Source organism: Panthera pardus, unplaced genomic scaffold (assembly GCF_024362965.1).
Source record: "Panthera pardus isolate Hobbes unplaced genomic scaffold, ASM2436296v1 HiC_scaffold_7, whole genome shotgun sequence".
NCBI classification, from domain to species: Eukaryota; Metazoa; Chordata; class Mammalia; order Carnivora; family Felidae; genus Panthera; species Panthera pardus.
In genome coordinates this window covers 47552394-47573263 of record NW_026527002.1, presented here as the reverse complement: position 1 = coordinate 47573263, position 20870 = coordinate 47552394, and the positions used below count along the sequence as shown (strand labels likewise).

The window sequence follows — 20870 nt, the reverse complement described above, 5'->3', positions numbered from 1 at the left end:
CTTGAAGCTACTTCATCTCTTTTCACCTCGCCTTTATTTGCTAGACCAAACCATGCTTTCTTTCGGTCGTAGTTCTCAGATTCGTCCCCCCCCAACCCCCGAGAGATGGGCAGGAGTCCTCCAATCACACTGTCGTGGCTGTCAGCACAGCGCCTGCCGCCCACGCCCCGGGGAGGGAGAACCTCGTCTCTCCACTACTTCAACTTTTCAGCCTTGAACAGATCACTCAGGGAGGCGGGGCAGCCCGCCGCTCTCTAGTCAATCACCCCTAGTGAGGTCTCCGGAGGCCGCGCGGCTGCATCTGCAGGAGGAGGGGCACGGCTGTACCCGCCTCACGCTGAGGTCCCGAAGATCAAGGGACTGCCTCACCAGCGCGCTCAGCATAACGCCCCCTTGGTGAGAGCCCAACAGCCGCTTCCAAACGCTTAGTTTGTTGAAACAATTTCACGGGGCTTCCACAACGTCTCCCCGAATTGAGTCCTTTTCCTCCTCCTCCTCCTCCTCGCTCTCAAGCCCCACCTACCCCATCCACAAACACACTTTTCCCTCAACCGCTTCTTTTCGGTTGCCGAAATACGAAACAAGACAGCCCTTCCTCCTCATTAATTTTTTAACGGTGCGGTTTTCTTTTTAAACCAATAGTGTGGCTTTGCCCAACACCGCTTCACACACGAATAGCGTTTGCTCCTCATCTCCTCCAGCGAGTGGTCTTACCGCGCCCCCCCCCCCCCCCCCGGCAGTCTCTCAGGACAGACCGACTTAGCGCGACATACCGTGTTTCTGAGGCATGGCGAGAGCTAGCTGGAGAATCCGGACCGGGAGAGGTAAACCAGGAGCGTCCGGACACCTCCGAGACCAGGGAGTAGAGCCCGGACCCCGCCAGGCGGGCGGGGCCGAAAGCCGCAGGCCGAATCCCTCACGCCGCGAGCGAGTAGGCGAGGCCCGCGGGTTCCGGGCTGGTTCTGCTGGGGGCCGGCGGGAGGCGGAGCCGGGAGGTCGGTGGGCGGGGCCTCCTGGAGCGGGCGGGGCCTCGAGACGGGGGAGGCGGGGACGGCAGGCGCTGGGAGTCCCTCACTGGGCAGGCGGGAGGCGGGGTCCGCGCAACGGTTGGTGCGGGGTTGGTCGAGGCCGAGAGATGTCCGCAGGCCGCAAGCGAGAGGCGGGGCCGGCCGGAGTAGGCGGGTCCCTGAGGCCGGGAGGCCGGGCCAGGCGGGTGCAGGGGGGAGTTGTTCAATCGGCCTGCGAGAAAGCGGAGCCGACGGGAGTGGGAGGGGTCTGTGCAGCAGGAGGCGGGGCGGGCTCAGTGGGCCAGTGGGCCACCTGGGTCCTGTCAGAGTTGGAGGTGGTCCGCTGCTCTTGGTTCCTTCAGCTCCCGTAGCTCTGGCGGAATCTGCGCGATGGGTGACCCGGAAAGGCCGGAAGCGGCCAGGCCCGAGCTGGGTGAGGTAAATGTTGCTGCCGTTCCCTGTCCCGCCCCACAGTCACGCCTGGCCTTTAGGTTGCAAATTGCAGCGGGGACCTGCAAGGTGCAGGACAGCTGTAGGAAATTTTACCCATTGTGGTCGGCAATCCGGTGCAGGCCCGGCCGCGAGCCCTCGCCGCAGCCTGGTTTCGTGGTTGTGAGTTCCCGGGAGGCCGTCCCAGGGGAGGAGTGACGAGGGAGCCGGGTTTCTGCTCCGCTGCTCTGCTCCGGAGCCAGCCAAGGGCAACGCTCTGAGGTTTCAGGCCGGGCCGAGGAGCCCCTCCCCCCAATCCTTGCATGCCTGGAGCCCTGGCTAAGGAAACCCAGGCAAGGAACGAAGACAGGTAGATCTACTGGAGAAATGCATCCCATCTCTGGGATGGTTAAAAGGAGTGGGAGGACGCATGCAGAAATTGACACAGGTGGATGGGGTGGTGATGATAGGTAGAAGGGCGACGCGAAATCCTCACAATGAAAAACCTCAGGTTAGGAGGCCAGATTTGCTCAGACTGGGCCACTTAACTAGCTGTGACTCTATGAGGTGTCACTTTCCATTTATACAGTGGAAGTGATACTTCTCTCACAGAGGATTAAGTAAAAGGCTTTATGCAAAGTGCCAGGGAAATTGTGGGTGCCTCACAAAACCTAAGTTAACATGTTTATCTTCTGCTTCTATAATAAAAGTGCATAATAACAGTAAATCAATTTATTAGACTGTTGTAGGGTAGTTAAAATTGTTGCTTTATAATTTTTGTACCCTGTTACTTTACAAATACTTGTAAACCATTTGTGTCCAAGAGAAATACTGTTTGCATTTATCTTGAACCTGTTGCTGTGTGTGGTATCTTCAAGTTTCAGCTTACAGAGACTCATACTTTGCCCTACATTTCTTTAGAAAGTTGTAGAGTCCAGATTTGGGGTTTTATTTTATTTGATTTTGATTTTGTAAACACTTAGTAACTAATTCACAACTTGTAAATATTCCTTAAACTCTTTCTTGTCCCTTTGAAACAAATACATTGAGTACCAATAGCCCCACTCCAAAAGGACAATTCAGAGTTTTCTTTTTGTGTTAATGGCACCAGCAATGATTCAGACTTAAGACCTAGACGTTAACTTTTGTTTATTATCCCTTTCTCAATGACACAGGCCCACAAAGACAGAAGCAGAACTTTAGCTCTGGAATGAATTCTAGTGAGCATCTGGTCCAAAAGTTTTTAACTTGAGATGCCGGGATGCCTTAAGCACTTTGTTTCTCTAGATATGATGGTGTAGCATGGGCCACCTGCATTAGAATCAACTGGAGTTGTAAAAAGTATAAACTACAGGGACTGCATTCCAGACACAGTAAATCAAAATCTCTTAGGATGGATTTGGGCCTGCATTTTTAACAAGTACTTCAGGTGATTCTGGTTCACATATTTTAAGAAACACTGCCTTAAAGCATTCATAGATGGGCTTGCAGGGGGTTTATGAATCAATCTCCTGGAGTTTATAGATTTTGTATGTGCGTATATGAATCTCCTGAGAAAGAGGTCCTTGGCTTTCATCAATTTCTCAAAGTGAACTATCATTAATCCAATTGATAGTACTGTTTTCAAGGTAAGAAAGTTTAGGCCAGAAAAGGTAAACGACATACCCAGGACCATATGACTGAATAGCGGAGCGGGGCTTAAAACCAAGTTCTTGCTTGTGGGCCAGTATTCTGTTTTGTCAGATCTGGTGGGAATATAAAAATGAAAATGAAAGTGACACCTGGGCAAATACAAATAGTATATGACTATATCAGCATCCAAATAATTGTCTTCACTCAATCTTCTCCAGGCCAAGGCAAACAAGTGAAAGTGGTGGGATTGGGGCTGTTTGGGAGGGAGGGGCCTGATAGCATGCCAGCCTAGACCAGTGAATGGTGAGGACTAGCTGGGGAATCTGCCCTGGCATGTCCTGTTGTGATGAAGTGAGCAGAAACTAAGGCAGGCAGGAACTAGGGTCACCATTCTGGATGAGACCATAGAATGTTGCCAAGGAATGCCCGTGTGGAACTTTATTTCAGGGTTTTATCACTTCATACCTGTGCAGCTACAACAAATTGTCTACCTTCAGTCTTACCCACTGTTTAATCTTTTTTTTTTTTTTTTAACCATTACTAAATTAATCCTTCACTAAACCAGTGCCTCTATGTCACTCCTCCCAAGTAAAAATTCTTGAGAGGGTCCCGATTCGAATCAAAAATGCCCAATCCCTTAGGCTGGCAAAGCCCTTATAAGCAGCTTTTTCATGCTAACCACCACATCTTAACTCAGGCTGCCATTTGCACCTTTGAGATCAATACCATAGTTGCTACCAACATCTAGGGTTTTTTTTTTTTTTTTCTTTTCCAGCTCATTCTGCACATAGGTATCCAATGAATCCTCCTCATGCCACTCCTATTCATGTTAATTTATATTCAGAAACTCTCCATGACCACCCACAGGAATGATTTTCAAACTGCCCCACAATGAATGCCAGTCCCTGGGGGCTAGAGAGCAAGTGGTGAGAGTTGGAATATGAACCTCTCAGTCCCCCAGATGTTCGAAAATCTTTGGCCCACACAATTAATTCCTAACCTCTTAACCTGATTGATATCCAGAGTGTGGATCCTTTACAGTTCTCTGTTTCATCTGTGGACAGAGCATGGCTTTAGCCAAATCAGATCACTTCTGTCTTTGCTTTTGATTGTCCTACATTCGTCTCAGCCACTTTTAATCCCAGCTGGCTCCTCTTCCATCTGTCCTTTCAATGTCTGCGTTTTCTAGGCAGTATCCTCAGCCATGCTGCTTCTCTAGATGTTCTCCCAGGATAATCCCTTTGGTGACTACTAATGGGATAGGTCACCACCACTCCTCTGCCGCAGTGTTATATTTTTAGTTGCCTTCTGGATATCTTCAAATTGAACAAATTATGTTTTTTATTGACCAAGTTGACCTTTTAAAAACTACTGTGTTTGTAACTCTTTATTGTTGTTATGGCTCGGGTCTGTGGAGGAGTTCATTCAAATTAAGCTTTTGTTAAACATCTAATGTGATGGGGCGCCTGGGTGGCTCAGTCGGTTAAGCGGCCGACTTCGGCTCAGGTCATGATCTCGTGGTCCGTGAGTTCGAGCCCCGCGTCGGGCTCTGTGCTGACAGCTCGGAGCCTGGAGCCTGTTTCGGATTCTGTGTCTCCCTCTCTCTGACCCTCCCCTGTTCATGCTCTGTCTCTCCCTGTCTCAAAAATAAATAAAACGTTAAAAAAATTTAAAAAAAAAATCTAATGTGAGAAGCAAGTGTTTTTGTCTGATTTATTCAGTTATTCTCCAGATGCTGAACACTTTCTCTCTCATTTCTTGTTATGATCATCCAGTTGCTGGACCCATCAAGGGCATCTTCAACTCTTCCTTATCCTGTTACCTAAAATCCAAAATTTTAACAAGAATGATTAATTCTACTTCTGACTGTCTCTTTTGTTTGTTTGGTTTTTAATTTAATTTTTTATTTTTTAAAATTACATCCAAATTAGCATATAGTGCAACAATGATTTCAGGAGTAGATTCCTTAGGGCCCCTTACCCATTTAGCCCATCCCCCCTCCCACAACCCCTCCAGTAACCCTCAGTTTGTTCTCCATATTTGTGAGTCTCTTCTGTTTTGTCCCCCCTCCCTGTTTTTATATTATTTTTGTTTCCCTTCCCTTATGTTCATCTGTTTTGTCTCTTAAAGTCCTCATATGAGTGAAGTCTTAGGATTTTTGTCTTTCTCTGACTAATTTCACTTAGCATAATACCCTCCAGTTCCATCCACGTAGTTGCAAATGGCAAGATTTCATTCTTTTTGATTGCCGAGTAATACTCCATTGTATGTATATACCACACCTTCTTTATCCATTCATCCATCGATGGACATTTGGGCTCTTTCCATCCTTTGGCTATTGCCGATAGTGCTGCTATAAACATGGGGGTGCACGTGTCCCTTCGAAACAGCACACCTGTATCCCTTGGATAAATGCCTGGTAGTGCAATGGCTGGGTCCTAGGGTAGTTCTATTTTTAGTTTTTTGAGGAACCTCCATACTGTTTTCCAGAGTGGCTACACCAGCTTGCATTCCCACTGACTGTCTCTTAAAGCAGTCTTCTTTTGTGTTTCTACTGCTGGTACCCTAGTTCAGGCAGGATATGGGTAGGGTAATAATCTTTAAATTGTTCTCTCCACCTGCAATTTCTCTTCTAATATGATCACATTTCTGGAAAAGTGATCTTAAAAGGCGGATCTGATTATGTCTCTTGTCTAATTAAAAACTTTCTAAGTCTTGGGGCACCTGGGTGGCTTAGTCAGTTGAGTGTCTGACTTTGGCTCAGGTCATGATCTCACGGTTCTTGAGTTCAAGCCCCACGTCAGGCTCTGTGCTAACAGCTCAGAGCCTGGAGCCTGCTTCAGATTCTGTGTCTTCCTCTTTCTCTGCCCCTCCCCACCCCAACAATAAGTAAACATTAAAAAAAAAAAAAAAAAAGGATTTAGAAACTTTCTAAGTCTCCTAATAGTCTATGTGATAGAGGCCAGATGCTAAAGTGTTATATATCAAAACAGAACACTTTCAACATTTTTTGAAAACCAGCATCTTAATAGCCATTTAACATGCAAAATACATACCTACCTTAACTTCAGATAAAGCTTAGAGACAAAGTATATATCTTAAAAGTGAAAAGTTAAAATTTTTTGCTTGTTTCATTTCAGCAGAATGATGACTTTGAGGTAAAAAAGAAAGTGTCAAAACAGTTGTATCAAAATGACTATAGAAAAACCACTGTGGCAAAATTCATATATATTTACACTGACAGCCCTCTTCCCATGGCTTTAATACCTGACCGTATTTTCCAAACAAAATTGTAAGCCCAACACTAATAGATAAAATCCACCTTTGTTTTATTAGTATAATTTTACTTAAGTTAATGTATAGAACATTACTTATAAAATCAGTTAATAGAATAGTGAGGCTGTTTTGATGAACCCATCATTTTGAATTGGGGTACAGATGGTAAGTGAAGATTTATATCAAACTTAGCAAACAATTTCTTTGCATATTTATCACAAGTTGTGTGTTTTTTTTTAAGTTTTTATTTATTTTAGAGAGAGATCACAGGCGAGCAGGAGAGGGGCAGAGAGAGAGGGAGACAGAGGATCTGAAGCAGGCTCTGTGTTGACAGCAGAAAGCCCAATGCAGGGCTCAAACTCACAAACCACACGTGAGATCATGACCCGAGCCGAAGTCGGATGCTCAACCAACTGAGCCACCCAGGGGCCCCTTATCAAAGTTTTCTTAATCAATTTACTACTAGTCAGTCTTGTGGATTTACCAACCCTATAAAATAAGTGGATAGCCACTGGCTTTAAAATGTAAGAGTAGTAGATTCTTCTCTGATGCACCCACATACTTCTGTTCCCACTGGTTGAGTTATACCTTACCAAATCAGTTGTCTTGTTTCCAATCTCATTTATAATACCTATTGTATTTGCATTGTAATTATTATAATTTAATTAAATGTGTAAACTATGAGAATGAGAAGGAAGTTGTTTCTGTGAAAACTTAAATTGGAAGCTATGGAGAACTCAGTGAAGATGACTCATTAAAAACAAATTCTGTAGAAGAGATGTAAGCAAGACAAGTATAAAAAGATTGGGAGGGAATCCTACAAGAGATAAGGACTCTGCACTCAGTGTTCCACCTTAAGTATGTTAAAACTAGAAAGTGTAAATGATGTGTTATATCATGTTTATGTCAGAAAGACTTGGGAGTCCAATCAGTGAGCCAAATTGACAACAACAAAAAGCTTTGACTTTATAGCAGAAAATGAGTAAGTAAATGTAAATTACATGTTTTAAGTTAAATACTTTAAGGCATATATCATTTTCTTATGGTTCCTTCCTTTAGCCAATTTCTAACTGCCAGTTTGGATCACTTTGCATAAAAGGGCTTCTACTGTTTTATTATTATTATTGTACTATTGTTTTATCCTTTTTATTTGGTTTTGAAAAAAATCTAGATTCACTCTAAATCACAAATACAAATGATTTTTGTAAAACAAAATACAAATGATTACAGATTCTGTTTGTTTGTTTTTGTTGTTTTTTTAAACTGCCCGTCTCTTAATCTCGTGTGTTCTTTAGTTAAGCAGAGATGGCTAGAGAAACTTTTATCTGAGGTCTCTCCCCCTCCCCGCCCAAAAAAGGAAAGAAAAATGACAACCTGGAAACACAAGTGCATGATTTCGTGGCATTCTTTCTGTATATACAGAACATCTGTTGTGTTTTAACCTGTTAAAATTGTAGTAAAAAATATTTCATAATGAAATTTTAATCTAGCATTTGTGACATTAGAGGGACCCAGAGTTCTTTAGAACGTATTTAGAAAGTCATCGGGAAGTGTTTTCTGCTTTTTATTTTTTTTCTGGTTTCTTCTCCTTCTATTGTCCCACACATACGGTAAGGTCTAGATTTAGAAAGTACATGCCATCATGACTTTTTTTCACATTGCTTTCTCTTGTAAAATTCTTAGGTCCATAGAGGATATTCTAGAAAACCTAGACCTCTGGGATGTATGCCCCTCCTGACATTGTATTAAAGTGTGTGTGGGTTTTTTTAAGGATCATGGAAATAAGTAATGTGTCATTTCTAGTCCAATTCAGAGGTTTATGTTGATTAAATCCTCCTCTCTTCATACTGCAAACTCTTTCATAATGCCTTCCTAATCCAACTACTTCTCTTAACAATTCACAAATTATCAGAACGGAACAGGAAGAATATATGTTCAAAAGTGACTTTCATTCCAATTTAAAGGTGCTAGTCTTATGCCGTTTTCAAAGATTCTGACATTGATCAATTAATCAGCATTTAAAAACTTTCAGGGCCAGAGTGCTTAGCTGCTAAATGGTTACTGTTTATGATGGTTCACATAGCAAATACACTGAAGGTAAAGAATTCCAGCTCCAAATATATACCTGTACCCCAGTGACAAAATATATAAAAGCGACACAAACAAAAAATGACTTCCATTTTAAAAATTTGCTTGAATATTTGGGGAATGAATATCAACTAAACCCCAGGTACTGTGCTAGGTTCTAGGGATTCCACAAGAGTAAAGTTAGTTTTTACTCTCGAGAAGTCTAGTCTAGAGAAGACTACAGACGAATAATAAGGAATTAAATTACAGTGAACTATGTGCCGTGTGGGGGACCAAATCCCCCCTTTAGGGGCCTGAGGGGAAGGAAATGTGGGAGTACTCAGAAAAGGCTTGGTTTGAGTGGTTGTTAGGGTATCTCACTGATGTCTTGTGGTCTTATGTTAAATTAAATTCTAAAGGTATCCAGTGATTTGAGTACAGGATAAAGAGAAATTAGCAGCCCCTTCACTTACTTAGCTAATGTGTATTGATGTTATGCTTGACACAGTACTCTGGGAACACCACAATAAATAAAAACTGCTTTCTACTCCCCAGGGCTCAAGTGCTTTATCTGGGGAAGCCTACACCTTCAAATAAGTAGTTATGAAATAAGACAGTCTAAAAAATAAGAGCATAAAAAACAAAAAAAAAAACACAAAATATGAGTCTATATACACTATAGTGGCAGTATGTGTGCAGTGTATAAGCCCTACCTGTATTGGGATAGCCTCAGGCTTCAATTTTGAGCCTTTTTCTCATCTTGCTTTGCTTTAGTTTCATCTGTGAGAGTACACTTGCTTCGGAGAGTTGTGGTTGGTGGAAGCAATGAAAAGGATGAAGGAACATGATGGGCCTGGCACTGGAGAAAAAGAGACAGTTTGAATTAGGAGTCTGGAATAGAAATTTATCCCAATAATCTTGATTTATCTATTTTTTAGCCCATTTGTATGTACTTTGTATATATTCATTCTCATGCAAGGCACAACTCTTCTGATACTCTTGCTGACTGTTAAAAAAACAAAAACAAACAAAAACAAAAACCTGGCACTGTCCCCTCGGAATGCCATCATTTCCAAGTTGTATGTATATAGGTGTGTGCTTCTTACTCAATTCTACAACGCTTTGAGCCAGCCCACAGTAAGACCATCTGTGGTAACGTTAACAAGCAAATAGTAATAACCAATTGGTAAATGGGAAGGTTCAGATGAACAAAGGTTGATAAATTGCTGGTAAGGAGTTTTCAGTTAAGTATTCTAATATTTCAGTTCAGATTAGGAAAAAAAAACACATTAAAATAAGAAAGTAGCTTATGATAGTAGCCTATTCATGCCAGCATCCTATCTCTGAGAAAGGCACTGAAGGGACATTTTGTGCACAGACTTAGAGATTTGCCCACCATGACACTTAGGGATCTAGTTTTGTGCTTATCCTTAAAGTAGCAATAATGACAATTTTGCTGAGTGCTCCTTATGCACCAGGGTTGGTTTAAAGCACTTTTAACCATTAAGATTAACCTGCGAGTTAAGTGTTATTTTACTGATAAGGAAAAAACCAGGGCTCAGAGAAGTTAAGCAACTTTCGATGGTCACAGAACTAACCAAACACTATTAACCAGGTACCAGATAACAGCAAGGATTCAGCCCAGGCAGACGGACTCCTCAACCTGTGCTGTCTGTTTAATTCCCCCAGACTGGTGTTTAGATATGTATAAAGAGGTAATGTCTACACAGAATGTGTGTATTTTATTTTCCAAAGAGGTTGTCTTCAGATTCCAATGAAAATGAAGTGAAATCAAATGAAGAGCCACTCCTACGAAAGAGTTCTCGCCGATTTGTCATCTTTCCAATCCAGTACCCTGACATTTGGAAAATGTATAAAAAGGCACAGGCATCCTTCTGGACAGCAGAAGAGGTAAGTGGCATTACCTTTGACAGCAGTCATATTCTAGTGCAGTGTTCATATCTTCTGTCATAGGACGTTGAAAAATGTTAACTTATATTGTAAGATATGTTGGATAAGATCAGTTGTTTAAGATAATGTTTGAAATTGCTGAAACTAAATAACAGTGTTCTCCAATGTTTTATGTTTAGACTGCCGTCTATGCCTGTAAACATGTTTCCTGCTGCAAAAGTGGCCTCAGTCTCCCAGGCTTTTACTTTCAATATATTTTAGAACATTTTCTATTTTTTTAATTAATTATTTTATTTTTATTTGAGAGAGAACATCGGGGGGGGGGGAGAGGAGAAAGACACACACACACACACACACACACACACACACACACACACACAGAGAGAGAGAGAGAGAGAGAGAGAGAGAGAGAGAATTTTAAGCAGGCTCCACGCCCAGCACAGAGCCCAACCTGAGGCTCTATCCCACGACCCTGGGATCATGACAGGAGCCAAAATCAAGAGTCAGATGCTTAACGGACTAAGCCACCCAGGTGCCCTAAACATTTTCTATTTTTAAAGAGACTTTTGATTTGCTATGACCAAATAAAACTAGTCTTTATTTCTGGCCAGCAGAATAAAACAAATTCACCACAGCCAAAAAATGGCAGTGAAAGCCTTAGAGACCCTGCTTTCCATTAAGAGACTTACCTGATTGTGCAGAAAGAGCTGTGCTAGGGAATCTGACCACTAAGGCAGCGCTCTCCCTTCTGAGCTGTCAGCTGGAGCTCCTCCCAGTCTGGCCCCTCCTTCAGCCACATCAAACCTGGCGCTGCTGCTCCAACAGACAGGGTGGCTGTAGAATGCTGTATGTTAGGGGCATTTTCCGTCTGAAAAAGAGTTGAAAACAATAAATTAGAATCCTTGCTGGTTTGGTAAGGACAGGTGGTCATGTAAGTGGTTGCTCCATAGTTTGAACACACAAATAGTCATTATGTTCCTCTCTGAATATAATGGATGATACTTGCATACTTGCTCTGTGTGTACGTGTGTATTTATCTATATAAATAGATCCAAATCTATCTAAATATATCCATTTGTCTATTTTTCAGAAGATTGATTTCACACATGTAAACATGCACTGTTAAGAATCGAGGCCCTGGGGGCGCCCAGATGGCTCAGTTGGTTAAACGTCTGACTTCAGCTCAGGTCATGATCTCATGGTTTGTGGGTTTGAGTCCCACATCCGGTGAGCTTGAGCCCTGCTTTGGGTGGGTCACTCTTTCCCTCTCTCTCTCTCTCTGGCCCCCATGGATTCTCTCTTTGCCCTTCACTCACTTGCTCGCTCTCTCGAAAGAAAGAAAGAAAGAAAGAAAGAAAGAAAGAAAGAAAGAAAGAAAGAAAGAAAGAAAGAAAGAAAGAAAAGAGAAAGAAAAAAAAAGAAAGAATGCAGGCTCTGGAGCCAAACTGCTTAGGTACCAATCCTGACTCTACCACTTATTAGCTGTGGAACCGGGAACATTGGTTAACTTCTCACAGTCCTCATTGGAAAATCAGAAGGCATGAATTGTTGAAGCTTCTATTACACTAATTTTACCCACTTATCCATCTGTGTTATATTGTTAATATCTTTGTTATATTATAATTAACATACAGAGCAAAAATCTGAAACAAAATAAAACCCCAGTATTTTCAAATTGGGTCATACTGCTTGGCACGTCTGATTGTTTCTAACTGTCGTTTTTAGGAGGTGTTTTGTTAGATATGGTTAACTGAACAAATGGAGTACACAGGTGGCTTTTTCACTCGTCATGTTAAAAAGCTACTTGTGATACTTGGGTTTCTCAGAATTCATTTGAAAATTACTTGCATCTTTTAGCAAATATAATACATGTTGTATTATGACTAAGAAATACTAATTTAAAAAATTAAAATACATAGGTTGGTACATATTTTATAGGAAGTTTATAGGAAGATTTAAATACCCATTAAAATTTTTTTTTAAGTTTATTTTCATTTTTGAGAGAGAAAGAGAGCATGAGTGGGGCAGGGGCAGAGACAGAAGGAGACACAGAATCTGAAACAGGCTCCAGGCTCTGAGCTGTCAGCACAGAGCTTGACGTGGGGCTCGAACTCATGAATTGTAAGATCATGACCTGGGTTGAAGTCAGACACTGAACTGACTGAGCCACCCAGGTGCCCCTAAATACCCTTTTTAAAAGGAAGTAAGACACATTTAGTTCCACATATTTTTCCTTCAAACATATTATGTTAGTTCCAATTTAGTCATTGTGTTATCTGTAGTTTAGGATTATTCCTAAATATTTTTGATCATCAGAAATCTTGATTCAGAAGTAAAAGGTCTAGGGTTTTGGATTTTTCTTTTAAAGCTACCAGGCAGTTCTAATAACGAGTAGTTTAGGATCAGTATTTAGATAGTGAAATTGAGAATAAGTGAAATTTATAAGACTATTTGAAGTTGAGCGTTTGAAGGGGTAAGTTTAATGTTTAAGAGTGAGCATATTATAGTATTAAAATTTAATATCAGGAGTAGAATACACAAAAACTAAGAAGGTACCCTTAAGTTAATCCTGAGTTGAACTCTTAAGAGAATAGGATCTGGTTATTAGCTTGCATGTTTTAAAAGATATATACAACATATCCCCCCCCCCCCCCACCACACACACATACACACACACACACAAAAGCATTGTATCTCTAACACTTTTTACAGTGTCTGGCATGTTGTAGGTGCTAAGTAAACATTTAAAGAATAAAGTAACAGGAAAAAGATTTCAAAAAAGAACACAAATCATGAAACATTAATCCTTTTTGGAATGGTGAAAGAGATTAGGGCTTTGTAAGAATAAATAAAAGGAGGACAAAGGACAGTTATATATTTCAAATGTTTATGAAGTTATTGTGAAAAATACTTCAGAGATCTTCCTAAGACAAAATAATATCTACAAGATACATTTAAATCCTATTTTACATTATAGAGTCCATCAAACTCTAGAGTACCTTCCTCTATTAACTGCAAGGACTAGTTCTAATAAGCATTTTCAGAAATATTTCTATTCCCAGAGGAAGCCATACCTGTAAATAACTTTAAAACCTGGGTCGTTACATGCCTGGCATTACTTTCTGGGTATAAAAGTAGATTAGCTGCCAGTAAAGTAGCAGCTACTATTGTTTACGAGGTAGTTAATCTAACACTACAGTAAGTATTATATACCATGTTAAAGCAATGGCAGCTGAAAGTCATTAGTTTATTCTGCCTCAGTTCCTTTTTTTTTTTTTTTTTTTTTTTGAATTTTTAAATGTTTGTTTATTTTCGAGAGAGAGACAGAGAGCAAGCAGGGGAAGGGGAAAGAGAAAAGGAGACAGAATCCGAAGCAGGCTCCAGGCTCTGAGCTGCCAGCACAGAGCCCATCATGGGGCTCAAACTCATGAACCGCGAGATCATGACCTGAGCTGAAGTTGGACGCTTAACCAACTGAGCCACCCAGATGTCCCTGCCTCAGTTCCTTCTTGATCAGTTTTTAATCTCTTTCCCCCCTTTGGCCCTTCCTTCATTTTTTCTAGAGCCACTAGATTGTTTTTGTCCCTAGATTTATTGAGATATAATTGACCTAAAATATTGTGTAAGTTTAAGGTGTACAACATACTGATTTGATACACATATATTGCAAAATATGTTAGCTAACACCTGCATCCTGTGCAATAATTACCGTTTCTTTTTTGTGGTGACGATAGTTATGCTAATTTTAATACTTTGAAAGAATATCCTGGCCAGTTTCTAAGTCAGAATATAGAGTCCTTCATAATGCTTTTATTGTGTTCCTTTGTAATAGTCTCGTTGGTTTGGGTTGCTATAATAATACATTAGACTGGATGGCTTACAAACAACAGAATTTTGTTTCTCACAGTTCTGGAGGCTGGGAATTCCAAGATCAAGTCTCTGGAAGATTTGGTACCTGGTGAGGTCTCAGTCCCTGGTTCAGAGATAACTGTTTACTTTCTGTGTTTCACATAGCAGAGGAGGTGCGGAAGCTCTCTGGGGAGTTTTTTTATAAGGGCACTAATCCCATTCATGAGAGCTCCCCACTCATGACCTAACCACCGCCCAAGACTTCACCTCCAAATACCATCACACTGGGCATTAGTTTCAAATATATGAATTTGGTGGGGGAACGCAAACATTCAGTCTATAGCAGTTATGTTAACATTGTTTTCCTTTTTCAAATTTTATTGCTACTGAGATGTCTCTCCCGAACTTTGAGATGAAAGTTAGTTTTCTAAACACTTTGAGAAGAATTAAACACCAAGTTAAAATTCTTGAAAATCTTTTTTATTTCCAGGTTGACTTATCAAAGGATCTCCCTCACTGGAACAAGCTTAAATCTGATGAAAAGTATTTTATCTCTCACATATTAGCCTTTTTTGCGGCCAGTGATGGCATTGTGAATGAAAATTTGGTAAGGTTTTTGTTTTATTTCTGCTTCCATTCAGAAGCTAAATCATGATAATGGTGGTAAAACAGTCTGAGCCTGAAAAATAATGTCTAGGAAATTAAGTAGATGTAGCTTAACTCTCAGAAATGTTTTTCTGATGAAGTGTCAGAGAAAAGGATACATTTCTCCCATTTGACCAGCAAAATATCATGAAATCAAGCATATTGTGCCAATCAAAACTACTTACAATGCATAGACATGAGTTTGATTTTTACCCTTAGATAGTAACCTTAATAGCCTGCACCTTAATAACCTTTCTAGAACTGTGTAATTGAGCTCTACATTCTGGTTCCCCTTGTTTAAACTTGTATTCTGGTTGGCCAGGAGGCATGCTTTCTTGTTAAAGAGAATTAGAAAGATACAAACTTTCATCATGAATTAGAAGGGGTTTTGTTCAATCTATCTGCTGTTGGTGAAAACAAAAAGACTTAAGGTCAGTTTTACAAAGCAAAGTATTTACTTTTGATGTTCTACAATGTACTTGGCTATAGGGAGTATCTCTACTTAATAGATCAATTCATTTAATTGCTTAAGAATACATGATGCAACTGGATCCTGAGAAACTTAACAGAAGACCATGGGGGAGGGGAAGGAAAAAAAAAAAGAGAGGGAGGGAGGCAAACCATAAGAGACTCTTAAAAACTGGGAATAAACTGAGGGTTGATGGGGGGTGGGAGGGAGGGAAAAGTGGGTGATGGGCATTGAGGAGGGCACCTGTTGGGATGAGCACTGGGTGTTGTATGGAAACCAATTTGACAATAAATTTCATATTAAAAAAATATTTTAGAATATTTAATGCTTTGGCAAATTGTGCATAGTATTAAGTGAGCAAAATAGATAATAAAAGATATAGGTCTGAATCATTTGTATATATGCATAAAATAATTTGAAAAAATACATTATGCAACTAATTTATTGTGGACGGTTGATAGATAAACAATACTGCTTAAAATAATCTATAAGTTCTGTCTAACCTGTTCATGGCATGACATAATTCTTAAGTGATAATTATGATGTCCAGATTCTGATTTGCAATGTTTAATGAGAGCCCACAGAATTGGATATATATGTTTCCCTTGTTTTCATAGGTGGAGCGCTTTAGTCAGGAGGTTCAGGTTCCAGAGGCTCGCTGTTTCTATGGCTTTCAAATTCTCATCGAGAATGTTCACTCAGAGATGTACAGTTTGCTAATAGACACGTACATCAGAGATCCCAAGAAAAGGTATTACCACTGGGATTTTATTTATAAAGGTTTATGCTATTGCTTATGTTAAGAGCAGAATTGGGGCATCCAGGTGGCTCATTCGGTTGAGCTTCTGACTCTTGATTTTGGCTCAGGTCATGATCTCAGAGTCCTGGGATCTAGCCCCCTGTCAGGCTCTGCACTGAGCATAGGGCCTGCTTGGGATTCTCTGTCTGTCTGTCTGTCTCTCTCTCCTTCTGCCCATCTCCTCTGTTTGCATGAGCACTCTTGCTCTCTCTCCCTCTCTCAAAAAAAAAAAAAAAAAAAAAAAGGCAGAATTTACTCCAAAACTAAATGTTAGGGAAAGATTATTCAAATGTTTTCTATCGTTTAATAATGTGTTGAGTTAAAAAAAAAAAAAAAAAAAAACTTGTATAGGGGCGCCTGGGTGGCATAGTCAGTTGATCTCACAATTCATGAGTTTGAGCCCCATGTCTGGTTTGCTGCTGTCAGTGCAGAGCCTGCTTTGGATCCTCTGTCCCCCTCTCTCTCTGCCCCTCCCCTGGTGACACTCTCTATCTCAAAAATAAGTAGACATTAAAAAAAAAAAGCCGGTAGAAAACCAGTTCATCTTTGAGTATTATATTTAAAAAATTGTTTATTAGCATAATCTTTTTACAAGTTGAATATTGACTTTAGCCAATTTTGTATCAGCACAGATCCAAACCACTAATTTGAATTTTAGTTTCGTTTTAAGGCTTAATCCCTTGACCCTGGGATCATGACCTGAGCTGAAGTCAAGAGTTGGTTGCTCAACTGACTGAACCACCCAGGTGCCCCGAGTTGCAATTATTATTGATGATTAAACTATGAAAATTATTCTGATTAAGAAAAACAAATTTCTTAATTCTTTTGTTTTTACAGGGAATTTTTATTTAATGCAATTGAAACAATGCCATATGTTAAGAAAAAAGCAGATTGGGCCCTACGATGGATAGCAGATAGAAAATCGACTTTTGGTAAGTAGCTTTAATTTAAAACTCATCAAATTTGGCTCAGTTGATATAACACTTTCTATGTGGTATGACTATCAGGTACTAATCAAAGTCACAGAATGGAAAAGGAATACAAATGTCACCATAAGCACCTTTCGTGGAATCATTCCTAATTCTTAGGAACCAGTGATAAAATAATCTAAAGCTGTTATCTATTTTGTTTAATAAGTTGTAAGTTGAAAGGTTAAGATACTAGTACATAATTACAGGTAAATAAAAGTCACATAGAATCTAATAAGAATATTATAGCAAGCACAGTTTGTCTCTGCTTTCATGAATGTTGATTTTAGAAATTTAAAGCAAGTCAAACTCACATTTTTTTCAGGGAACAAGTGTGTAGTTTCTGAAAAACTATACATAGTAGTTGCTCAATAAATATTTATTAAATTTAATTAAAATATTCAGATACTTTATTTGAATATCTCTAAGTACCTTTCTCATTCTCATCTATTTAATAATTGGTGGTCTTTACTTTCTGGTTGTATTCATTATATAGGGAAGCAAGTCTCAAAATTTTTGGTCTCAGGATTTCTTTATGCTTTTAAAAAATATTTTTTTTAAATTTTTTTTAACGTTTATTTATTTTTGAGATAGGGAGAGACAGAGCATGAATGGGGGAGGGTCAGAGAGGGAGACACAGAATCTGAAACAGGCTCCAGGCTCTGAGCAGTCAGCACAGAGCCAGACGCGGGGCTCGAACTCCCAGACAGCGAGATCATGACCTGAGCTGAAGTCGGACGCTTAACCGACTGAGCCACCCAGGCACCCCTATGCTTTTAAAAAATATTGAGGACTCATCTGTTTGTGCGGTTTGTTGATACTTCCATATTAGAAATTAAAACAAACTTACATCATTGAAATTTGGGTTATTAAATCATTTTAAAATAGCAGTAATAACCCATTATATTTTATTATAAATAAAATAACAGTAATACCTCATTATATTTTATTATAAATAGCACATATATATGAAAAAACACTATTTCATACCCCCCAAATTTTTGCAACCTTTTATATGTCTGATTTAATAGAAGACAACTGGATTATATCTGCTGCTACATTCAATTTGTTGTAGAATATTTTTGTAGTTTATTGTATAGTTATGAAGAAAATCTAATCTTATTCAGATGGGTAATTAGAAAAGGGAGCACTACTTTACCAGGCTTCTTAGATTATTGTGGATGAACACCAATGTATGCTCATGAGAGAATGGTAGTAAAAAATAAATAAATAGTGCCTTAGCATTGTTATGAAAATAGTTTTGACCCCAGACCTCCTCAGTGTGTGGATTTCCAGGGACCCTCTAGACCACATGTTGAGAACCAGCAATGTAGAGAAGGGTATGGGGCAAGCCTGTTTCATATCAGGGAAGAAACAGATGTCTGCATTGCCTTCAGTTCATTTCAAGAATGAGAAAAGTGATGGTTCTCAATGGGCATAAAAAATCACCCAAGAGTTTGTAGAAAAACCCTGCAGAATCCTGGTCCTCACCAGAGAGTGATTTAGGAGGCCCAGGTAGGACTGGGGAATCTGCATTTTATATCAAGCTGATTCTCTCATGAGTGGTTTAAGAAATACCAGCTTTAAAGAAAAAAAGGAGGAGGGGCCCCTGGATGGCTCAGTCGGTTAAGCGTCCTACTCTTGATTTCGGCTCATGTCATGATAACGTGGTTGTGAGATCCAGCCCTGCATCTGGCTCTGCGCTGACAGCACAGGGCCTGCTTGGGTCTCTCTCTCCACCGTTCACTTTCTTGCTCTCTCTCAAAATAAATACACATTTTTGAAAAAGGAGGAAAACGTCAAGGTGTTCAATATGCGTCAAAAATATTAGTATGGACAGGTACCAATGGCAAATGATGATCAGGCTCTCAGATAGTATATATTTCATGATTACCAAAGAAAGTAACTTAGAAAGAGAGAAAATAGAGGAGGGCAGCAGCCACCATGTAGCAACATGAGGGCTCCAGTGAAATTCTCCATATTGCTTGTCCCCAAGGCAAACCTATAGTGCAGATACAGAAAAAGCACCTGACAAAATTCAATATCCATTTATGATAAAAACTTTCAAAAAAGCAGATATAGAGGAAACATACTTCAACATGGTAAAAGCCATACATGACAGACTCACAGCTAACATTATACTCAAGGGCGAAAAGCTGAAAGCCTTTCCTCAAGATCAGGAACAAGAAAAGGATGCCTACTCTCACCACTTTTATTCCACAAAGTGTTGGAAGTCCTAGTTGGAGCAATTACGCAAGAAAAAAAAAAAGGCATCCAAATTGGAAAGGAAGAAGTAAAACTCACTGTTTGCAGATGACATGATATTATACATAGAAAACCCCAAAAGCTCCATCAAACAAACAAACAAAAAACTATTAGAACTAATAAAAAGATTCAGTGAAGTTGCAGGATATAAAATTCATATACAGAAGTCTGTTGTGTTTCTATACAATAATAATGAACTATCAGAAAAAGAAATTAAACAATCCCATTTATAATTGCATCAACAAGAATAGAATACCTAGGAATAAATTTAACAAAGGAGATGAAGACTTGGATATTGGAAACTATAAGCTATTGATGAAAGAAAATGAAGACACAAATAAATGGAAAAATATTCCATGCTCAGAGATTGGAAGAATCAATATTGCTAAAATGTTCATAATACCCAAAGCAATCTACAGATTCTGTGCAATTCCTATCAAAATTCCAATGGCGTTTTCAAAGAAACAGAATAAACAATTCTGAAATTTACGTGGAACCACAAAGAAAATCCCAAATAGCCAAGCAATCTTGAGAAAGAACAAAGCTGGAGGCATCATGCACCCTGATTTTAAACTATTTTACAAAGCTATAGTAATCAAAACAGTATAAAAAAACAGACACACAGATCAATGGAACAGAAGAGAGAGCCCAGAAATAAACCCATGCATATATGGCCAATTAATTGATGACAAAGGAGCCAAGAATATACAATTGGGAAAAGATAGTCTCCTCAAAAGATGGTATTGAGAAAAGTGGACAACTACAAGCAAAAGAATAAACTGAATCACTATTTTACACCATATACAAAAATTAAATAGATTAAAGATGTGAATGTATGACCCCAAGCCATAAAACTCCCAAAAGAAAACATAGGTGGTAAACTCCTTGACATAGGTTTTGGTGATGATATTTTGAATCTGACGCCAAAAGCAAGGGCAACAAAAGCAAAAATAAACAAGTGGGATTACATCAAACTAAAAAGCTTCTGCACAACAAAAGTAACCATCAACAAAATGAAAAAGCAACATACTGAATGAGAGAAAATATTTGCAAATCATATATCTGATAAGGGGCCAATATCCAAACTATATAAAGAACTTAGATAACTCAATAGCAAAAAAAAAAAAAAAAAAAAAAAAAAAAAAAAAAAAAAAATTAAAAATAAGGAGAAGATCTGAATAGACATTTTCCCCAAAAATACAGATGGTCAACAGACACATGAAAAGATGCTGAACATCATTAATCATCAGAGATATGTAAATCAAAACCACAATGGTATCACCTCACACCTGTTAGAATGCTTATTATCAAAAGATAAGAGATAAGAAGTGTTGGTGAGGATATGGACAAAAGGGAGCCCTTGTACACTAGTGCTGGGAGTGTATATTTGTTCAGCCACTGGGGAAACCGGTATGGAGGTTCCTCAAAAACTGAAAAATAGAACTACCATATGATCCAGTGATTCAATTCCTCTTCTCAGTATTTATCTGAAAAAAGTTAAAACACTAACTCAAAAAAAAATCTGCACCCCCATGTTCATTGCAGCATTATTG

At 39.5% G+C, this 20870-nt stretch overlaps 1 protein-coding gene across 1 annotated transcript in view; it reads left to right on the top strand.

The window, feature by feature from the left end:
• The first annotated feature begins 1281 nt into the window (after positions 1-1281).
• RRM2B (ribonucleotide reductase regulatory TP53 inducible subunit M2B) overlaps positions 1282-20870 on the top strand; it is a 35132-nt gene continuing 15543 nt past the window's right edge. Inside the window, exons 1-5 of the mRNA XM_019467958.2 lie at positions 1282-1445; positions 10167-10322; positions 14662-14778; positions 15903-16036; positions 16922-17016. Of these exons, the coding sequence (XP_019323503.1) occupies positions 1398-1445; positions 10167-10322; positions 14662-14778; positions 15903-16036; positions 16922-17016 (550 nt within the window). The 5' untranslated portion in view covers positions 1282-1397. The remainder of the gene's footprint in view (positions 1446-10166; positions 10323-14661; positions 14779-15902; positions 16037-16921; positions 17017-20870) is intronic.